Below are 20,246 nucleotides of genomic sequence, written 5' to 3'. Positions count from 1 at the left end.
CTTTGTAAGATGTACTGCCATTGTATATGCTTGTGGTTCTCTGCTCACTGCTTGGAGTTATCTTCAGGACTGTCAGTCCATGCATCTGAATGATATTTGATTTAATAAATAATGCTGGTACTCCCAGCTGTGTATCCTTTTGTAATTACATGGATAGAGGAGCAAATTCCCTGGTTGTTATGGTTTCTTACCAGCTGATTCTTATTTGTCAGCCCAGGGGCCCAAACCTGCAGTCTTGGAAAGTTCTGTGCTGTGTCTTTTAACTCTCTTTTGGGTGTGGAGTCACAGGCTACAGGACTCAGGGCTATCACTGACTGCTGTAGAAAGTAATATGCCCACTTCTCCTCCACAGGACATTCTTTAAAGTGGCATAGGGCTTGTTGTCTATATACAAGTGTGTCACCTGTGAATGTAGGCTCTATTTGGGTTGTCTATGGTACAGAAGCCTCCATTCTGACTGATACAAATCACCAGGGTACCATTCCAGTGACTAGGTAGAACTTCAGTTGGACTCCCTGTATTGGAGCTTCTGCTACTGGGTGTTGTGAATCATTGTGAACCTAATCCCCATTCACTGGGACTTCTATGGAGTGATGCTAAATTGTTTGGTATCTCTATGCAACTGTGGGGTCTATAGTTGCAGGCTCTGTGTGAGCCATAAATGAAAACCTGGGTGGTGAAACTCACTGGGGTTTTGTCTGTCACCATGATGTGGTAGGATGTCACATGGCCCATCTTTAAGCTCTTTTGGAAGCATTGGGGGAGGGTTGGGTTGCAGCTATTATTTGTTCTTGGGTCAGCTCCACCTCTACCTTTTTCCATGTTGAGGGGGAGGGGGATTAAATGACTGTCTGCTAGCAGAGATACCTCTAAAATTTCTGACTACCAGCACATTTCAGAAGTATTGTCCCTGGTTTTAATTGTTAATATCTGATGGTTGGGAGAAGCTGTATTGATTTAATTTATTCTAGGGTGGGTGGCTGGCTGTAGACTCTACAAAATGGTTACCTACCATTTTGTAGAGTCTATAGCCAGCGACATGGTTAGCCCACATTTTGGGCTAAACTTTGTGATGTCCTCCACTGTCTTTGTTGCTTTTGTCCCATTTTAAGTGGGTCTGTTTTCTTTTCCAGATGTTGATGAGGAAGTAAGCTAATGGACTTTTCCTTTCCCATCTTCTCTCTGTTACCCCTCCCTCCTAGTCCCACCCTGAATAGTTTTTGATTAACTATTTGACCCAGTTATCAGTATTAGAATATCCCTGTGTTCAATCCCCAGTAGCACAAAATGAAGAAAAAGTAAATAATAAAATATTCAGGAAGAAAGAAAATGCTATATAGGTATAGGAGTGTACTCTTTGATATATATATATATATATACCCAAAGGGCTTTTTAAAATTTTTATTTTTTAAGTTGTAGATGGACACAATACCTTTATTTTATTGATTTATTTTTATGTGATGCTGAGGATTGAACCCACTGTTTCATGCATGTGAAGCAAGAGCTCTATCACTGAGCTATAATCACCCACCCAAATGGTTTAAAGTCAGCCTACTATAGTGGAACAGCCAAATCAACATTTGTAGTACCGCAATTCATAATAGATAAGCTATGGAACCAACCTAGATGCCTTTAAACAGATGAATGGATTGAGAAAATATGGCATACATACACACTTGAATATTACTCAGCCATAAAGAAGAATGAAATTCTGCCATTTCCTGGTAATTGGATGGAACTGGAGAATATTGTGCTAAGTGAAATAAGCCAATCCTCCAAAATAAAAGCAGAATGTTCTTCTGATATGTGGATACAAACACAAAGTAAGGGAGAGAGGAAAAAATAGAAATTTATTTGATTAAACAAAGGAGAATGAGGGGAAGGGAGGGTGATGGAAATAGAAAAGGCAGTAGAAGTAATAGCACATAACTTTCTTATGTACATATATAAATATACCACAATGAATCTCCACATCATGAACAACTCAAGAATGGGATCATAACAAGTTATATTCCATGTATGTATAATGTGTCAAAATACACTTTACTTTCATGTATACCTGAAAATTCCAATTAAAAAATATTTAGGATCAAGAAATATTGAACTTATTTTCTGCTTCAGTAACCAAACTATCAAGTCCCTCTAAATCTTAAATATCCATTATTGAGTTTTAGACTATTCACTCTGTCACCCACCTCTATGATCAGTTATTCATTCACTGCTTTGTTTCTGGGATTTGGAAGGGTGAAGGATTGCTGCCTATATCCACACCATTGTTTTCTATTGATACTGATGCAAGCTGTGAGTTTTTCATTGATAAACTTTATTATATTGAATAATCTTTCCTACTATACCTAAACTATTAAGATTTTTTACTAAGAAAGGATACTGAAACTTCTTAAATGCCTTTTCTATATCAATTGAGATGATTATGTAGCTTTTACCTTTAATAAGTAAAATATGATGTGTTACATTGATTGATTTACATCTATTAAACCAGATTTTCATTTTAGGGGTAAATCACACTTGGTGCTGAATAATCTTTCCAATGTGTTTTTGCATTATGTTTGCTAATATTTTGAGGATTTTTAAATCAATATTCATCAGCGATATTGGCCAGTAATTTTAGTCTTTCAATGTCTTTGGCTTAGGTATCAAGACAAGGATGGTCTTATAATATAAGAAATATTAGTAATAATTCTTTGAAATTTTTGCATTGGTGGGGTCAAATCCAGTGCTTCTTACACTCAGGCTTGAAGCTATCTGCTCCTTTCTTTCCTTGGGAAGTTTTATATTACTTATTCAATATCCTCATGTTTTTTATTTGTTCAGCAGTCTGTTTAACCATTTTCTTTCCTCCTGATTGTTTATTTATTTATTTTTTTTCATTTTGTGCTGCTGTGGAATGAACCCAGGTATATTCTGTTCCTGAGCTACATTTCTAGCACTTTTTATATTTTATTTTGAGACAGTCTTGCTAAATTGTATTGGGCTGGTACTAAATTTGTTATCCTCCTGTTTTTGCTTCTCAAACAGCTTGGATTGAAGGTGTGTGCCTCTGAACTTCACCTGATTAAATCATTTGGTTCATATTTTTCTTAGAATTTATCCAATTCATGTAGATGGTTCTATTTGTTGGCATATAATTATTCATAACTTTCCTTTATGTTCTCTTTTATGTTTTGTTTAATTTTTTTATTAGTCGTTCAAAACATTACATATCTCTTGACATATCAAGTTATTTTCTTATAATGTCTCCAAATTTTTTGAGTCTTCTTTTTTTGTTCACATAGAAATAATTTGGAAATTTGGAATATATTTTTTTAAAAAATCAAATATTGATTTATTAATTTTTAAATTATCTTTCTCTAAAATTGACACATAATAACTGCAGATATATAGCTTACCATGTGATGATTCAATGTATGTATACAAAGTATAATGATCAAATCATGATAGCAAGCATTTCCATCTTGTTTATCATCTCTGTGTTTCCTTTCTTCAAATTCTTCATAAAATTTATAGTCTATTACTTTTCTGCCAAATTGGATATAGTTAGCTTTCTTTCTTTCTTTCTTTTTTCTTTTTTTCTTTCTTTCTTTCTTTCTTTCATTTCTTCTTTTTTTCTTTCATTTCTCCTTCCTTCCTTCCTTCCTTCCTTTCTTTCTTTCTTTCTTTCTTTCTTTCTTTCTTTCTTTCTTTCTTTCATTTCTTATTTTTTTCTTTCATTTCTCCCTCCCTCCTTCCTTCCTTCCTTCCTTCCTTTCTTTTTCTTTCATTTCTTCTTTTTTTCTTTCATTTCTCCTCCCTTCCTACTTTCCTTCCTTCCTTCCTTCCTTCCTTCCTTCCTTCCTTCCTTTCTTTCTTTCTTTCTTTCATCACTGGGGGTGTACCAGAGACTGAAACCAGGGGTACATTATCACTAAGATGTCTTCCCAGCCACTTTTTAAAATTTGTATTTAAAGACAGGTTTTCATTAAGTTGCTTAGGGTCTTTCTAAATTGCTGAGGCTGGCCTCAAACTTGCAATTCTCTTGTCTCAGCCTCTAAGAGTCACTGGGATTGTAGACATGCACCACTGCATTTGGCTAGTTTCTTTTTCATAGCTCCATGAGATGTGGTATTAGGCTATACATTTGGGATTTTTCCTTTTTTATAATTCAGGGATTGATTGCTATAAATGTTCCTCTTGGAGTTGCTTTTACTGTATCACATAGGAATAGTGTGTTTTTTCTTTTTTTTATTGTTGGTTGTTCAAAACATTACATAGTTCTTGACATATCATATTTCATACATTTGATTCAAGTGGGTTATGAACTCCCATTTTTACCCCGTATACAGATTGCAGAATCACATCAGTTACACTTCCATTGATTTACATATTGCCATACTAGTGTCTGTTGTATTCTGCTGCCTTTCCTATCCTCTACTATCCCCTCTCCCCTCCCCTCCCCTCCCCTCTTCTCTCTCTATCCCCTCTACTGTAATTCATTTCTCCCCCTTGTATTATTTTTCCCTTTCCCCTCACTTCCTCTTGTATGTAATTTTGTATAACCCTGAGGGTCTCCTTCCATTTCTATGCAATTTCCCTTCGCTCTCCCTTTCCCTCCCACCTCTCATCCCTGTTTAATGTTAATCTTCTTCTCATGCTCTTCGTCCCTACTCTGTTCTTAGTTACTCTCCTTATATCAAAGAAGACATTTGGCATTTGTTTTTTAGGGATTGGCTAGCTTCACTTAGCATAATCTGCTCTGATGCCATCCATTTCCCTCCAAATTCTATGATTTTGTCATTTTTTAATGCAGAGTAATACTCCATTGTGTATAAATGCCACATTTTTTTTTTATCCATTCGTCTATTGAAGGGCATCTAGGTTGGTTCCACAGTCTTGCTATTGTTAATTGTGCTGCTATGAACATCAATGTAGCAGTGTCCCTGTAGCATGCTCTTTTTAGGTCTTTAGGGAATAGACCAGACCGAGAAGGGGAATAGCTGGGTCAAATGGTGGTTCCATTCCAGCTTTCCAAGTAATCTCCATACTGCTTTCCAAATGAGAAATGCAAATCAAAACCACCCTAAGATACCATCTCACTCCAGTAAGATTGGCAGCCATTATGAAGTCAAACAACAACAAGTGCTGGCGAGGATGTGGGGAAAAGGGTACACTTGTTCATTGTTGGAGGAATAGTGCTTTTTAATTTTTAAAAATTATTTTGGCTGAAATAATATTTGTTCATATTTATGAGCTATAATAATATGTTTTATTTGATATACACATTGGGTAGTGATCAATTTAGGGTCACTACCATATCTATCACCTCAAACTTTGATGTCTTTGAGGTAAATGTACTGAAATTCTTCTCTTCATGGAAGGTTCGGTTGTAGAACTCTTTTTGTATAACATAGTTTTAAATATGATACCTCTCTATTGTTGTTGGTCTTATGATATTTTTCTGTTTCCCTTTTGATTTCATTTGCAACATCATGTTTAATTTTTACAAATTGGTGATTTTTCCAAGATTTCTCCTTTTATTGTTTTCTAGTTTATACTGGTGAAGTAGAAAACAATACTTGACATAATTTGCCTTCTTTTAAGTATCAACACATTTTGTGCTTTTTAACTTTTTAAAATTATTCTGATTAACATAATACTTCTGCATATTTATGAGGAAAAATACCATCTTTTAATTCATGTTTATATTGGCTAGTGATCAATTCATGATTATAAGCATATCTATCACCTTGCACTTTTTGTGATCTAATATTTGATATCCTGAAGAATGTTCCATATGCACTAAACAAGAATAATTATTCTACTGCTGTTGAATTGAAAGTTCTTTGTCTTTTCTACTAGGTTTAAAGTGAAGTAAAAGACCAGTATTTCCTTTAAAAGAAAATAGTAACAGTAGAGGGGGTAGAGAGAGAAAAGGGGAGGGGAAGGGAGAGGAGGAGAGGGGGGGATAGTAGAGAATAGGATAGACAGCAGAATACATCAGACACTAGAATGCCAATATGTAAATCAATGGAAGTGTAACTGATGTGATACAGCAATCTGTATACGGGGTAAAATTGGGAGTTCATAACCCACTTGAATCAAACTGTGAAATATGATATATTAAGAACTATATAATGTTTTGAACGACCAACAATAAAAAAATAAATAAAAATAAATAAAAAAAGAAAATAGTAAAATCTTACAGTTTTCTGTCAGTGTTTAAAGTGGGAAATTGAAGTTACCCATTATTACTGTATTGTTGTTCCTTTCTTAACTTCCAGTAATAACTATTTCATTTATTTAGGTGCTTGAATGTTCGGTATATATAAATTTATAACTGTTATGTCTTTGATAAGTTGACTTCTTCTTCATTAAAAAATGATTTTCCATGTCTCTTTTAACATTTTTGGCCTGAGGTATATTTTTTCTATAGTTTACTTTTTATTTGTTCTTTTTAGATATACATGACAACTGAGTATATTTTGACATATTTATACAAACATGGTATATATATATTATTCTAATTGAGATCCCAGTCTTGTGGTTGTACATGATGTGGAAAGTCATTGTGGTATGTTCATATATTATACATATGAAAGTTTGTCAGATTCATTCTGTGTCTTTCCTATTCCCATCCCTTCTCCCTTCCCTTCATTCCCCTTGATCTAATCCACAGAACTTCTGTTCATCCCCTCCTCTCCCTTGTTTTGTGTTAGCATCCACATATCAGAGAAAACATTCAACCTTTGGTTTTTTGGAATTGGCTAATTTCACTTAGCACGATAGTCTCCAGATCCATTCATTTACCAGCAAAATTATAATTTCATTCTTCTTTTTGGCTAAATAATATTTCATTGTATATAACTACCATATTTTCTTTATCTATTCATCTGTTGAAGTGCATCTAGGTTGGTCCCATAGCTTGGCTATTGTGAATTGAGATGCTATAAACATTGCTATGGCTACGTCATTCTAGTATGCTGATTTTTAACTCATTTGGATATATTCCTAGGATTGGTATAACCAGGTCATATGTGCTGGTTTCATTCTGCCTATCCAAGAAAATGGGAGATTTTTACATTTTCTTAGGTCTTCTTCATTTTTTTTTCTTAAAGTTTCTGTAGTTTTCATTTTATAGATCTTTCAACTCTTTTGTTATATTGATTATCAAGTATTTATTTTTTGAGGACATTGTAAATGGGATAGCTTTCCTAATTTATTTTGCAGTAGATTCATCACTGATGCATATGAATGCAATTGATTTATGAGTTTTAGTTTTTTGTCCTGTTACTTTGCCTAATTCACTTTGAGTTCTAAAAGTTTTCTGGTGGAGTTTATTGGATCTTCTAAATATAGAATCATGTCATCTGAAAATATGTATAGTTTGAGCTCTTCTTTTCCTATACATATTCTTTAATTCCTTTCTTTTGTTTCATTACTCTGGCTAGTTTCAGGGACCACATTGAATAGAAAAAGGGAAAGAGGACATCTCTATCTTGTTTCAGTTTTGAGAAGGAATGTTTCAGTTTTTCTCCCTTTGGCATGATGTTTGCCTTGGTTTTGACACATATAGCTTTTAAAGTGTTAAGGAATATTCCTAATATCCCTAATTTTTCTAAGTGTTTTAATAAGAAATGTATGCTATATTTTGTCAAATGCTTTTTCTGCTTATATTGAAATAATCATGTTATTCTTGTCTTTAAGTTTATTGATGTGGTGAATTATATTTATTGATTTTCATGTGTTGAACCAATCTTGCACATGTAGGATTAAAACCAATTTATCATAACATAATATCTTTTCAGTGTGTTTTTGTATGTGGTTTGCCAGTATAAAGAACTTTTGCATATATTTTCTTATTATCAGGGGTATTGGCTTGAGGTTTTCTTTCCTTGATGTGCCTTTGTTTAGTTTTGGTGTCAGGGTGATATTACCAATATAGAATTATTTTGGAAGTGTTCCCTCCTTTTGTATTTCATGGAATAATTTGAAGAGCATTTGTGTTTGTTCTTTGGATGTAAGGTAGAGCTTGGTTATGAATCTATATGGTCCCAGGCTTTTATTTGTTGGGAGGCTTTTGATAGTGTCTTTGATTTCATTGTTTGAGATTCATGTTTAAGTTTTCTGTATCTTCTGATTCAATTTGGTTTGGTCATATGTTACTAGGAATTTCTTGATATCTTCAAGATTTCTATTTCATTAGAGTATTAATATTCAAAATATTTTCTGATTATTCTCTGCATTTCCTTAGTGTCTGTGGTTATATTTCCTTTTTCACCACAAATATTAGTACTTTGAGGGTACTAAGTTGTAATGCAGTTTAGTAATTTGAAAAAGAGGCACACTCTTTTTTGGTTACCATAGAAATATGTTTATCATTTTAATTTATGTTTTCAAAGAGCCAACTTTTGTTTCATTTGATTTTTTTTGAAATTTTTTATATTAATTTCTTTGATTTTGGTTCTGATTTAAATTATTTCCTATTTTGTTTTTTTTTAAAAAAATATTCTTATTTCTTATATATTGACAGTAGAATGCATCACACATATAAAGCACAATTTTTCATATCTCTGGTTGTATAAAAGTATATTTACACCATATGTGTCTTCATATATGTACTTAGGGTAATGATGTTCATCTCATTCCACCATCTATTTTAACCCTTGCCCCTCCTTTCCCTTCCCTTTCCCTCCCTCCCCTTTGCCCTATCTAGAGTTCCTATTTTGTATTGCTTTTTGTATTGATTTGTTCTTTTTCTCAGGCTTTAAGATGTAATGATAGATTATTTATTTGGTGTCTTTATATTTTTCCATGAATGAGCTCAATGCTATGAACTTTTCATTTAGAACTGCCTTGATAATGTCCCAGCGATTTTGATATATTGTCACTATTCTCATTTACCTTTAATTGTTTTTTCACTCTTAATTTTTTTAAATGAATTTAACCTTTATTTTATTTATTTATTTATTTTTATGTGGTGCTAAGGATCAAACCCAGGACCTCATCTGTGCTAAGCTAGTGCATTACCACTGAGCCACAAACCCAGCCTCTTCACTCCTAATTTTTCTGCTATCCATTCATCTGTAGTGTATTATTTAGACTCCAGGTGTTAGAGTAACTTCTATTTTTTAAAATTTTATTTTTGATTTTTAATTTCCTTCCATAATTATCTGATAGGGTAAGTTTTTATTTTATTTTGTATTCGGTAAGAGTTGCTTTGTGGTCTAACATATGGTCTATTTTAGACAAAGATCCATGTGCTGCTGAGAAGGAACTGTATCCAGTCTTTATGCATGAAATATTCTATATATGTCTGTGAAGTCTGTTATTAATTATATTTTTAGTTCTATAGTTTCTTTGTTTATTTATGTTTAGAATATCTATCTAGTGATGAGGGAAACATGTTAAAGTCATTCAGAATTATTGTTCTGTTCTCTATTTAATTCTTAAAATTGAGAAGGATTTTTGTAATATATGTAGGTGCTCCATCATCTGGGATATAAATATTTATATTGTTTTTTGCTTAAGTAGTAGGAAATGTCCTTGTTGGTCCCTTCTGATTATCTTTGACTTGAATTTTACTTTACCTCATATGAGGATAAAAACTGTTGTTTGTTTCTACATGTTTGGGAGAAACACATGAATGAATTATATTTTTCCCATCCTTTTAATTTCATTTTTTGGATGTCTTTCCCTATTAGATGAGCCTCTTGGAAACAGCATATATTGTTTATTCTTGTTTATTAGTCCAATCTACCAGTCTGTCTTTGGATTGATGAGTTTAAGATATTTACATTCAATTTTATTTAGAAATTATTTTTATTCTCTGTCCTTTTGATTTATTCTGGTTTAATTTGAATTAATTTCTCCTTTGATTAACTATTGTCTTAGTGTACTTCCTCCCTTTGCTGGTTTTCCAATTTTATTTTTTATTTCTTCCTCAAGAAATATTTTATTGAACATGTTTTGTAGTGCAGCCTTTCTAGTTATGAATTCTTCTAACTTTTGTTTATCATAGAAGATTTTAATTTCATCAAATCTGAAGCTTAATGTCACAGGATATAGTATTCTCAGTTGGTATCCATTTTATTTCAGAACTTGGAATATATTATTCAAGACCTTCTTGCTTTTAGGTTTTGGGTTGAGAAATCAGCTGAAATTTGGTTTCCCTCTACATATAACCTGTTGTTTTTCTTGAGAGGCCTTTCAAATTCTCTCCTTATTTTGTATATTAGGGATTTCTTAATAATGTGCCTTCTTGTGGGTGTGTTGTAGTTTTGCATATTTGGAGTCCTGTAAGCCAAGTGTATTTGATTTTTTTTTATTTCATGCTTAAAGTTTAGGATATTTTCTGATACTATTTCATTGAAAATATTGTATGTTCTTTCCAAACCTTTACCTATCCCAATAAATTTTAAATTTGGGCTTTTCAGGTTGTTCTTTATTTCTTGAAAGTTCTTTTCCTGGTCTCTTAACATCTTTTCTACATAGTCAACTTTATTTTCAAGATTACATAGTTTGTCTTCATTGCTTGAAGTGTTGTTTTCTGTTGGTGTTCTCGTTTGATGATGTTTTCCATTGAAATTTTTAATTTGGTTTACTTATTCCAATAAATCAATGGTGTTATCTGTAGATTATGCTTTACTTTGGATTTTTAATTTGTTTTATTGATTCCATTATTTTGAGGATTTGTTTAATTTTCTCCATAATCCATATTTCTTTGTTGAAATGATCTTTCATTTTCTGTTTTTTCTCTCTGATTTCAATCCTTACATCATCTCTTACCTCACAGGTCACTTTAACTATGAATTCTCTACATTCATTCTCTGACATTTCTCCCACTGTGGTGTCAGTGCATTATGTTATTCACATATTTTGGTTTGTTTGGGATAGTTTGTTCCCTTCCTTTTTCATGTTGTTTTTGTGTCTACCCATCTAACTATGGATCTGAGGCAGCAGAGTTTCTATGTTGTAAACTTAAAATGTCCCTTAAGTTTTACAATAACTCGCAGTTTAAAGGGAGATAAATAATAACAGCAACCAATGCAGATTAAATACAGAATTAAAACAAATAAGTCCTGCTATGACATTTATAATGTTAATTGTCACAATAAGCAGATATTATGTAATCAGCTATTGACCAAAGTAGAAAGAATAAATTTGCAAAATTGTTTGGAATTTTGAAAGGTGAACAGGGAAGGAACTGAAGATATGTAGGATTTGATGATTATGGGGGAGGGAGAAAGAAAGTAGAAGTAAAAAAGGAAGAGATAAAGAGAGAACAATAGAGTTTGGATGTTAGCAGACTAAAAGTGATAAAAATAATCAAGGGAAACAGATAACTGATAAAAAGATATATATATATATATATATATATATATATATATATATACACACACACACACACACACACACACACACACACACACACACACAGTTATATATAAAACAAAACCAAAACATACTAGTCAAACATCCTAGCCCTCAAAATATCCTTGAAAAATATCTGCCTTCAAAAAATTTTAGAAAGTAGAAAAAAAGAGACAAATGTGTACATGTGTTCATATAATCCACCTCACAATTAAATAGAAAAAAATAGTTCTCAATGAAATATTAAGATTTTTTTCTGTTTCATTAGCTAACAATTGTCAGTGGGAATATGGGTTCATCATTTATTCCTAAATGTCTTACTTTCCATCTTCTTGAGGTATGTCATGAGTATGAAAGTACTGGCTGGTGACAAATGCTTCCTCTTTTAAGTTGTTCATCAAGTTGCCAGTTGGAGTTCAGAAATTCTCAGTTTCCCTCTTCAGCCATGTTAGTTAGAGTAGGATGGAGTCACTGTATGCCCTCAGATGTCTTGCTATAGTTCTGTGAGAGGAGTTTCCATAGGCAGAGCTCCTGAATGCAAGGTTTAGGTCTTGGTAGGCTCTTGGTTGTTGAAAGGCAATTGGTCTGAAAATTTTAAATCAGTGCACCTCCAGGGCTCAGTAGCTGCAAGTCCATGCTGAGAGACAGCACTGTAAGAATCTCCTTTGGGTTCTACTCTTACAACAGAAAAACCAATCTTTTGCCCCCTCCATCACCCAGGAACCCCACCTTTACTGGACTCAGATTCAGTCCCCAAACTCAATCACTCCAACCCATACCCTTTTGAATTCTGGGCTCTACTCAGCTCTCCCAGCCTGTACTGCAAGTCACAGGACTCCACAAGGAGAGGGAAGCCATGTAGGTTTACACAACCCTTATTTCTCTGTGAGAAACCCTTTCCATATCTGATTTTCTCCTGACATGCTCTATACTGTGGGGCATGGGTTTGTGAGGCCTGTTTTTTGGAAACAGCTGTGGATTGCCAAGAGTCAGCACCCACAGCCACTGGTCTCCAATGCACATCTATAAGATGGCTTCTTCCTCTGTTCTCAGTGGGATGCCAGGAGAGACAGGGCTTCTTTCCAGCATGAGAGCATTGTGCGGTACAATTTCTGGGTCCAACCAGCAGTGTCTTTGATCTCTGATCTTGCTGTGACAGGACACATCATTGGCCTCCTAAAAATGTGGGTTCCCTTTAATCTCCTATCCTTCCACTTCACTTGCAAAGGTGCTGGCAGCAACAGCAGCAGTGAGCTGAGGGATTTCTTCCTTATTCTATTTATGTCCAACCTTCCAAGTTTCTAATCTGCTTTGAATATCCAGTATTGATTCCCAACAAAGTCCCCCTTTTTTTTTTCACCCCGCCTTACTGAGAATCTGCCTACCTGCTTTCTTGGTTTTATGCCACAGAGCAGCCTGGAAGTTGACCTCCTTTTTCCACTATCTTGATTCTCAGCTTGAGGTATATTTTATCTGATGAGTACATAGCTGATTTGCTCTCCTTTGCTTGACATTTTCATGAAAAAAAATTCTTCCACAGATGCACACACTAGTAATATAATTTGGTCAATGTCACTCTCCAGAGCTTTCCCCCTCATTTTCCTCCTCCAATTCCTTGGTCTTTTTTCTATGTTCTACTAATTTCCCTTTCATTTCCATGCAATAACCCCCACCTTGCTTTTCTATTTTCTTCTCTATCTTCCACAAATGGAACAAAAAATATAATCATCAAACTTCTGAGTTTGGCTTTTTCACTTAACATAATGTTCTCAATGCTATCTATTTTTGTACAACTCATATTTTCTTCATTACTGAATAAAACTCCATTATGTATATATACCACATTTTCTTCATACATGTATCTGTTGATGGATACATAAGATGGTTCCATAGTCTGGTAATTATGAATTGTGCTACTATAAACATGGGTATGCATTTATCATTATAGTTTGATACCTTTAATTCTTTTTTAAAATAGATTTCTAAATAGTTGTAGATGGACACAATACCTTTATTTTATTTATTTTTATGTGATACTGAGTATTTTTTAAAGTTGAGAAGAAATTTGTCTTTATTCTTTATCAAAATAATTGGAAAAAACTCAGCTAAAACAGAAAAGAAGCCAAATAAAATGACATCATTGTAATACTGAATATTGAACCCAGTGCCTCATACAAGCTAGTCAAGCACTGTACCACTGAGTTACAAATACAGCCCATGACATTAATTCTTTAGAATAAATACTGAGGAAAGGGTAGGCTGGGTCATATTGTGGTTCCATGCCTAGTATTTTGTGGGACCTCCATACTGTTTTCCCTCATGCTTGCACTAATTTATAATCCCACCATAACTGTAAAACAATTCCATTCTTTCACCATTCTTTCCTGAATTTATTGTTTGTATTCTTGATGACTGCCATTATGATTGGTGTTAAATAAAATATCAGTGTCATTTTGATTTGCATTTCTTTAATTGATAATGATATTAATTTTTTCATATATTTGTTGGCCATTCTTTTGAGAAGTGTCTATTTATTGCATTTTCCCTTTTATTGGTTTGACTATTTTTTGGTGTTAAGGTTTTTGAGTTCATGTATTCCCAATATTAATTCTCTGTCAGAACAGTAGCTAGTAAAGACTTTTGGCCATTTTATAGGTTCTTTCTTCACATTCCTAATTTTTTTTCTTGCTGTGTAGATGCTTTGATTTGATTCCATCCCATTTATTAACACTTGATATTACTTCTTGAGCTTTGAGTTCCTATTGAGAAAGTTGTTGCTTATCCCTATAAGTTGTAGTGTTGACCCTATATTTTCATTTGGAGTTACATAGATTCTGGTCTGAGTCCTAGATTTTTGTTCCATTGTGAGTTAATTTTGTGCAGGGTGAGAGGTAAGAGTGTAAAAACTCATTCTTCTAGATTGGATAACCAGTTTTACCAGCAGTACTTATTAAAAAGGCTTTCTTTTCTGTAATATAGGTTGTTGGCCACTTTGTCAATGATCAGATAACTGTATCTGTATGAATTTCTGTGTGTCTTCTCTTCTATATTATTTTGCTGTGTCTATGTTCATGACATTACCATGCAGTTTTTGTTATTATAGCTCTCTTATAATTTAAAGTCAGGTGTTTTGATGCCTCTGGCATTGCTATTTTTGTGTAGAATTGCTTTGGCTATTCATGGTCTTTTATTCTTCCAGAAGGTTTTAAAAATATTTTTTAAATTGTAGATTGGCACAATACATTTATTTATTTATTTTTTTGTGATGCCAAGGATCGTAACCAGTGCCTCACACATGCCAGACGAATGCACTACAACTGAGCCCTAACACCAGCCCCTTTTTTTTTTATGTGTTTTCTATGACTGCCTTTTCTAGATCTGTAAAGGATATAATTAGTATTTTGAAAGGGATTTCATTCGATCTGTATATGGCTTGTGGTAATATGGCCATTTTAACAAGATTTTTTCTGCCTGTCCTTAAACATGAAAGTTCTCTCCATCTTCTTGTGTTTTGTTCATTTTCTTTCTTTAATGTTCTATAGTTTTCATCATGTAGGTCTTTGACCCCCTTGGTTAGGATTTTTCCTAGGCATTTTATTAATGTTTTGGGGGTATGGTGAATGGGATTGTTTTCCTGATTTTTTCTCAGCAGAATTCATTGTTATAGGAAAGCTATTGATTTTTTCTATATTGATTCTGTAACCTGCTACTTTGGTGAATTTATTTATTAGCTCTTGTAGTGTTTTAGTGTAGTTTGGATCCTCTAATTATAGGAACATGTCATCTGCAAACATTGATGATTTCACTTCATCTTATGATTCTTGTTTTCCCCATTCACTTGCATAATTGCTCTGACCAGAATTTCTGGAACTATATTAAATAGGAGTGGTGAGTGAATATCCTTGACTTAACCCATATTTTGATTTTTAAGTAAATGCTTTCCATTTTCCCTGTTTACTATGAGTAAGGTGTTGAGTTTTTTGTTTTTTTTTTTTTTTTTGTATCAACCCTTTCTGATGTTCAGGTAGGTTCCTTCTCTTCCTCATATCTTCAGTGTTTTTATCATGAATGGGTGGTAATTTTTTTCAAAAGCTTTATTTGCATCTGTTGAGCTGAATAAGTGATTTTATGCTTAATCTATTTAAATGTCCTTATCTGGTTCTAGTATGATTGAAATGTAGGCTTGATAGAATAAATTTGAAAGTGTTACATAACTTTTCATTTCATGGAATGATTTGAGGATTATTATTTTTTCTTTAAAGAACTGAAAACATTCATCTGAGAATCCATCTGGTCCTGAGCTGCTGCAGAATTCTATGTGGAGAATTCTGGTTGCTTGAGTCTGGGTCTAATCAGGCATTAGAGGTTTTGTTGGTATCGGCTCTGGACATATAGGTAAACACACCACTAGGGCCCCAGATAGATGTTTATCTCTGCTAGGAATCTGGATAAGGAATCTCCTAGGAATTCTATTCATGGGGCAAGGAAGCCAAACCACCACACACTCTGTTGACCATGAAGACTATTTCCCAGGCTGAGAACCTGAGTGTTTAGAACACCCACCTGTTCAGATTCTCAACATTTTTGAACTGTTCACATAAGCCACCAGACTCAAGAGAAAATCTCCTCTTCATTTTTATGACTTGGTTCCTCCTGAGTAAAATCTGAATTGTGGTCATTTTAATCATAGTCTTCTAGGTATACCCTAGGCCACAAGGTCAGGGCTTGCCAGGGTACTATGGCAATGTTCGCTATGATCTCCCAGGATTCCACAGCAGCAAGTTGCAGCATGGCTGCTTCAAAATGGATGCCACCTCAGCTCTCCATTTGCCAGCTGAGAAATACAGAGCACTTTTCAAGGGCCAGTTTATGATATAGCCTCTGTGTCTGTTAAGTTTGGGCTTCTTTGATGATCTCAGGTTTTTTCATACCAAATCTGTTCATGGTGTTCCTCTTTCTATGTTGTCCCTCCCTCTTGTAAATCACTGCCAATGCTACAACCAGCATAATGCCGCAGTCTGGCTGGGCACAATTCAGGAGCCACTTGTCAAAAGAAACTAACTTTATTTTTACAACTACAAACATCAAGCAAAACAGCTCCTCAGGAAAAAAAAAAACCCTCAGAGCCCAACTGCCACCACCGGCTTCCACAAGCCTCTCACCCACACCAACCTCCCCACCTCCCACAATCCTCCTGCTCTTGAGGCTGATTGGCTGGGTCGTGTGGGTGGAGCCAAAGAAGTCCCCCAATGAGCAGCTCCGTGGTCTGAAAGGGCAGGGAAACAGCCCAATGAGCAGCTCCATGGAGGAGCCAATCAGCTAGATGTTGCTGGGGCCGCTGTGAGCCAATCATCAGCCGGCAGCTGGAAGTTTGCTGGCAGCTGGAAGTTTGCTGGGGCCCCTTTGGCTGTGGCTCTCAACATCTCCCCCTCTCTGTTTAAACAACAAGCATGTGGCTTAGGGACCGTGCCTGCCTTAGGTTGTCCAATACTACATATGGTCCTTACCCGTCTTCCGATGAGCTGACCTCAGGGCGTCAGCCTCCTGTCTTAGGTTGGTACCATTGTAATTGGATCTTACCCGTCATTGACTACTGGTCCAGTATACAGCCACACCTGTGGAGAGGTCTTTGTACCAGCGGCGGGGATAGGGTGAGGTTCTTTGCCTCACCTCTGTTGGCCCCCAAATTTTAGCTGAATGATCATGACAAGCAGAGGGAGGAAGATACACCAAGCCAATTGATGGCTCTTGTTGGAAAAATTGTACCACCGATGATATCATCAGCAAAAATACCCCAACACTACCACAAGTCGCTGCACCAACAGATAGTTCACAATGCATACAAGTGAGTTCACAATGCATACAAGTGACACATAGTTTAGGCACGTTCTGTAAGTGGTTCAGTGATGGCTATTGCAGAAACTGTAGATTAGTTTTATCTTTGTCTTCACTGGCACAGGGATGAAGATAGGAATTTTGGCAATAATGGCTAAAGAAAAAATTATGTAACATTCCAGAAGGCACTAAAGGAAAACAATTTTCTTAACAATTTACATTGTCTTTACCGGCACTGGGATGAAGATAGGAATTCTGGCAATAATGGCTAAAGAAAAAATTATGTAACATTCCAGAACATTATGTAACATTATGTAACTTTCTTCTTTGTTCAGTGCACCTGAACCTGTTACTTGATTTGTTTCAACTATCCATTTTCTTTTACATATCATTGAGTTTCCTTAGGATAATTATTTTGAATTCATTTTCAGGCTTTACATAAATTTTCACTTACTTTGGGGTCAGTTACTGGAGAATTATTGTGTTGTTTAGGTAGTTCTATCTTTACTTTTTTATGTTGCTTGTGTCCATATGTTGAAATTTGCACATCTGATAGAATAGATGCCTCTTCCAGTTTTATGGAACAGCTTTTTGTGGGAAAGAATTTCACCTGAAGATGAATCCTATAGTGTCATTTAGGCAGGGTGTGTTGGCTTTGGTGCAGAGTATTGTATGGGCCTGGGTACCAGGGTTGTAGCTGCTCCCCAGAGCTAAAGCTCCATTTCTCCTGGAGTGAAATATTGGTTCACATACTGGGAGTAGGGAATTTGTATCACTGGCTTAGGTTCTTTTTGTTGTTGTTAGGTGGTGTTCCTATTCCTGGCTTGAGTGCCACATGGGCTCAGCACCAAGGTTGTGAATGCTTCTCTGAGCCATAGTACCAATTTACCATGGTGAAGTTCACTACGTTGGTTCATATTTGGAAGGACTGTGGCTGCTTAATTGAACTAGGCTCTGTGGTGAAGCAAACCATTAACTGGGATGGTAGAGATAGAGTAGTATCCAGGGCACATGAAGCTAGAAGGCATATAAACTTTAACTAGGAATGGTATTATTACCATGTATGCAGACATGGTGCAATGACAGCAGAGCCTCAGAGATGAAATGATATAAAGTCTACTTATTCCTACAGCAGGACACAGTGCAGCAGTAGCTCCAGTTTCAATATGACATAGCGTAGTAGCAGCTTGGGACAAGGGGTATGGCACAGAACATGTGTTTTCTGTCTTCAGTAGAACAAATATATGAACTCCAGGCAATTCTCCAAATGGTTCTCAGGGCCTGTGAATATTATATGGTTATCCATTAGCAAAAGCTACAGCTTTATTTTTGCCATTGTGATGGTGCTTTGGGACTCCTGATTACCTTTTCTACAGTTAGAAATTCTTCCTGGTTCTTAAATGATCCTTACTTGGAAGAAGCATTGTTGGAGTCAAGCCATTGCCTTTCATTCTCTGCTTCACAGGGTTTTTACGCACCCTTATTGTGCTCTAATGATCTCCTTTATTGTGACAAAACTGTTGTTTATTTGCTATTTACATCCTTCTTGTAGGAGATAATGATCATTGGGAACCTCTAGTTTGACATCTTAATGATATCCAAGATTCTACATATCAATTAAATGTAATATTAATAAAATAAATTTCAATTTATAAAGTTAACTATAATGCTGGAAAATTAAATAAACTCTTCTTTTGATTCACAGCAGCATTAAATCCCAGAAGAAGCCACTAGTTGGGCTATTTGATGAGATGGAGATCTGCGAGGAACAGGATGACGCTGTGCTTGGGGTTAGTACTGTTTGATATCTCCATGGGTCAAATTGCAAGATATAGGAAGTTTTCTTTTGGAATCAGTTTTATGGTCATCTGCATGCCCTCTAGATCTATTCCATGGAATAATCTCAGAGTGCTTTCAAGAGCAATCAATAAGAAGAACTAATAAGATACGGTGGAAGTTGGGGAATAAAAATGATGTAGATGCTTCTGGAAAGTATTCAATCAACCATCCACTTAATAAATAGGAAAAATGAAGTCCCCAATTGATTATGTGCTTGCAAAGGGTCACAGAGGTATTTGTGGAATTGTTGAAGCTCAATGCCAGATCTCATGTTTCCATCAAGTACTTATTGCTTTGAAAATTTGGTAAGCATGTAAAATATTTTAAGACATTAAATCATTGAAAGAGCACAAACAGATAATTCTTCATTAATATAAGGCATTTGGAAGGGCTTTTTGCAAACAATATATGTCAGTCATTCACCATGAGATCAACCTGTTCACGGCTGTTTTAGCCAAATACACCCCAGAATAGATGAATGGATAAAGAAATGTTGGGATGTACACACAATGAAATATTATTCAGACTTTAAAGAAGAATGAAATAATTGCATTAACAGGTAAATAGATGGAGTTAGAGAATATCATGCTAAGCAAAGTTAGCCAGTCCCCCCCAAAACAAAGGCCAAATGTTTTCTCTGATAAGTGTGTGCTGATCCATAATAGAAGGAGGCAAGTGAAGAATGGAGGAACTTTGGATTGAGCAGAGCAGAGGGAGAGGAGAGGAGGGAGTGTGGGGGGAAAGATGGTGGAATGAGACGAACATTTTACCCTCTGCACAGGTATGAATGTTAAAAATTATGTGAATCTACATAATGTTCAACCAGAAAAATGAAAAGTTGTGTTTCCTTTGTGTAAAATATAAAATTAAATTTTTTAGAAAGGAAAAACAACAGACAAAAAAGCAAAAAAAATCTTTTTTTTTTTTTAAAGAGAGATTGAGAGAGGAGAGAGAGAGAGAGAATTTTTAATATTTATTTTTTAGTTCTCGGCGGACACAACATCTTTGTTGGTATGTGGTGCTGATCGAACCCGGGCTGCACGCATGCCAGGCCAGCGCGCTACCGCTTGAGCCACATCCCCAGCCCGCAAAAAAAAATCTTATCATGAATTTTACAGCTAGCAAGAAGTATTGATTACAGGAACCTGGACTACTTCCTAGTGAGAACCTTTCAAAATGAAAAAAAAGTTCCAAATATGGGATCAGAA

At 35.1% G+C, this 20,246-nt stretch overlaps 1 protein-coding gene across 5 annotated transcripts in view; it reads left to right on the top strand.

Moving 5' to 3' along the window:
• The window catches only part of LOC101955809 (vascular endothelial growth factor receptor kdr-like), a 291,669-nt gene that overhangs the window by 253,890 nt on the left and 17,533 nt on the right, over window positions 1-20,246 (top strand). For 4 of the 5 annotated variants that reach the window (XM_078034616.1, XM_078034613.1, XM_078034615.1 and 1 more), the window contains one exon: window positions 18,905-18,989. In XM_078034616.1, coding sequence (XP_077890742.1) covers window positions 18,905-18,989 — 85 coding nt within the window. The remainder of the gene's footprint in view (window positions 1-18,904; window positions 18,990-20,246) is intronic. The other variant, XM_078034614.1, reaches the window with a different exon arrangement.

Source organism: Ictidomys tridecemlineatus, chromosome X (assembly GCF_052094955.1).
Source record: "Ictidomys tridecemlineatus isolate mIctTri1 chromosome X, mIctTri1.hap1, whole genome shotgun sequence".
NCBI lineage: Eukaryota > Metazoa > Chordata > Mammalia > Rodentia > Sciuridae > Ictidomys > Ictidomys tridecemlineatus.
This window is presented reverse-complemented; position numbering and strand designations above follow the sequence as displayed.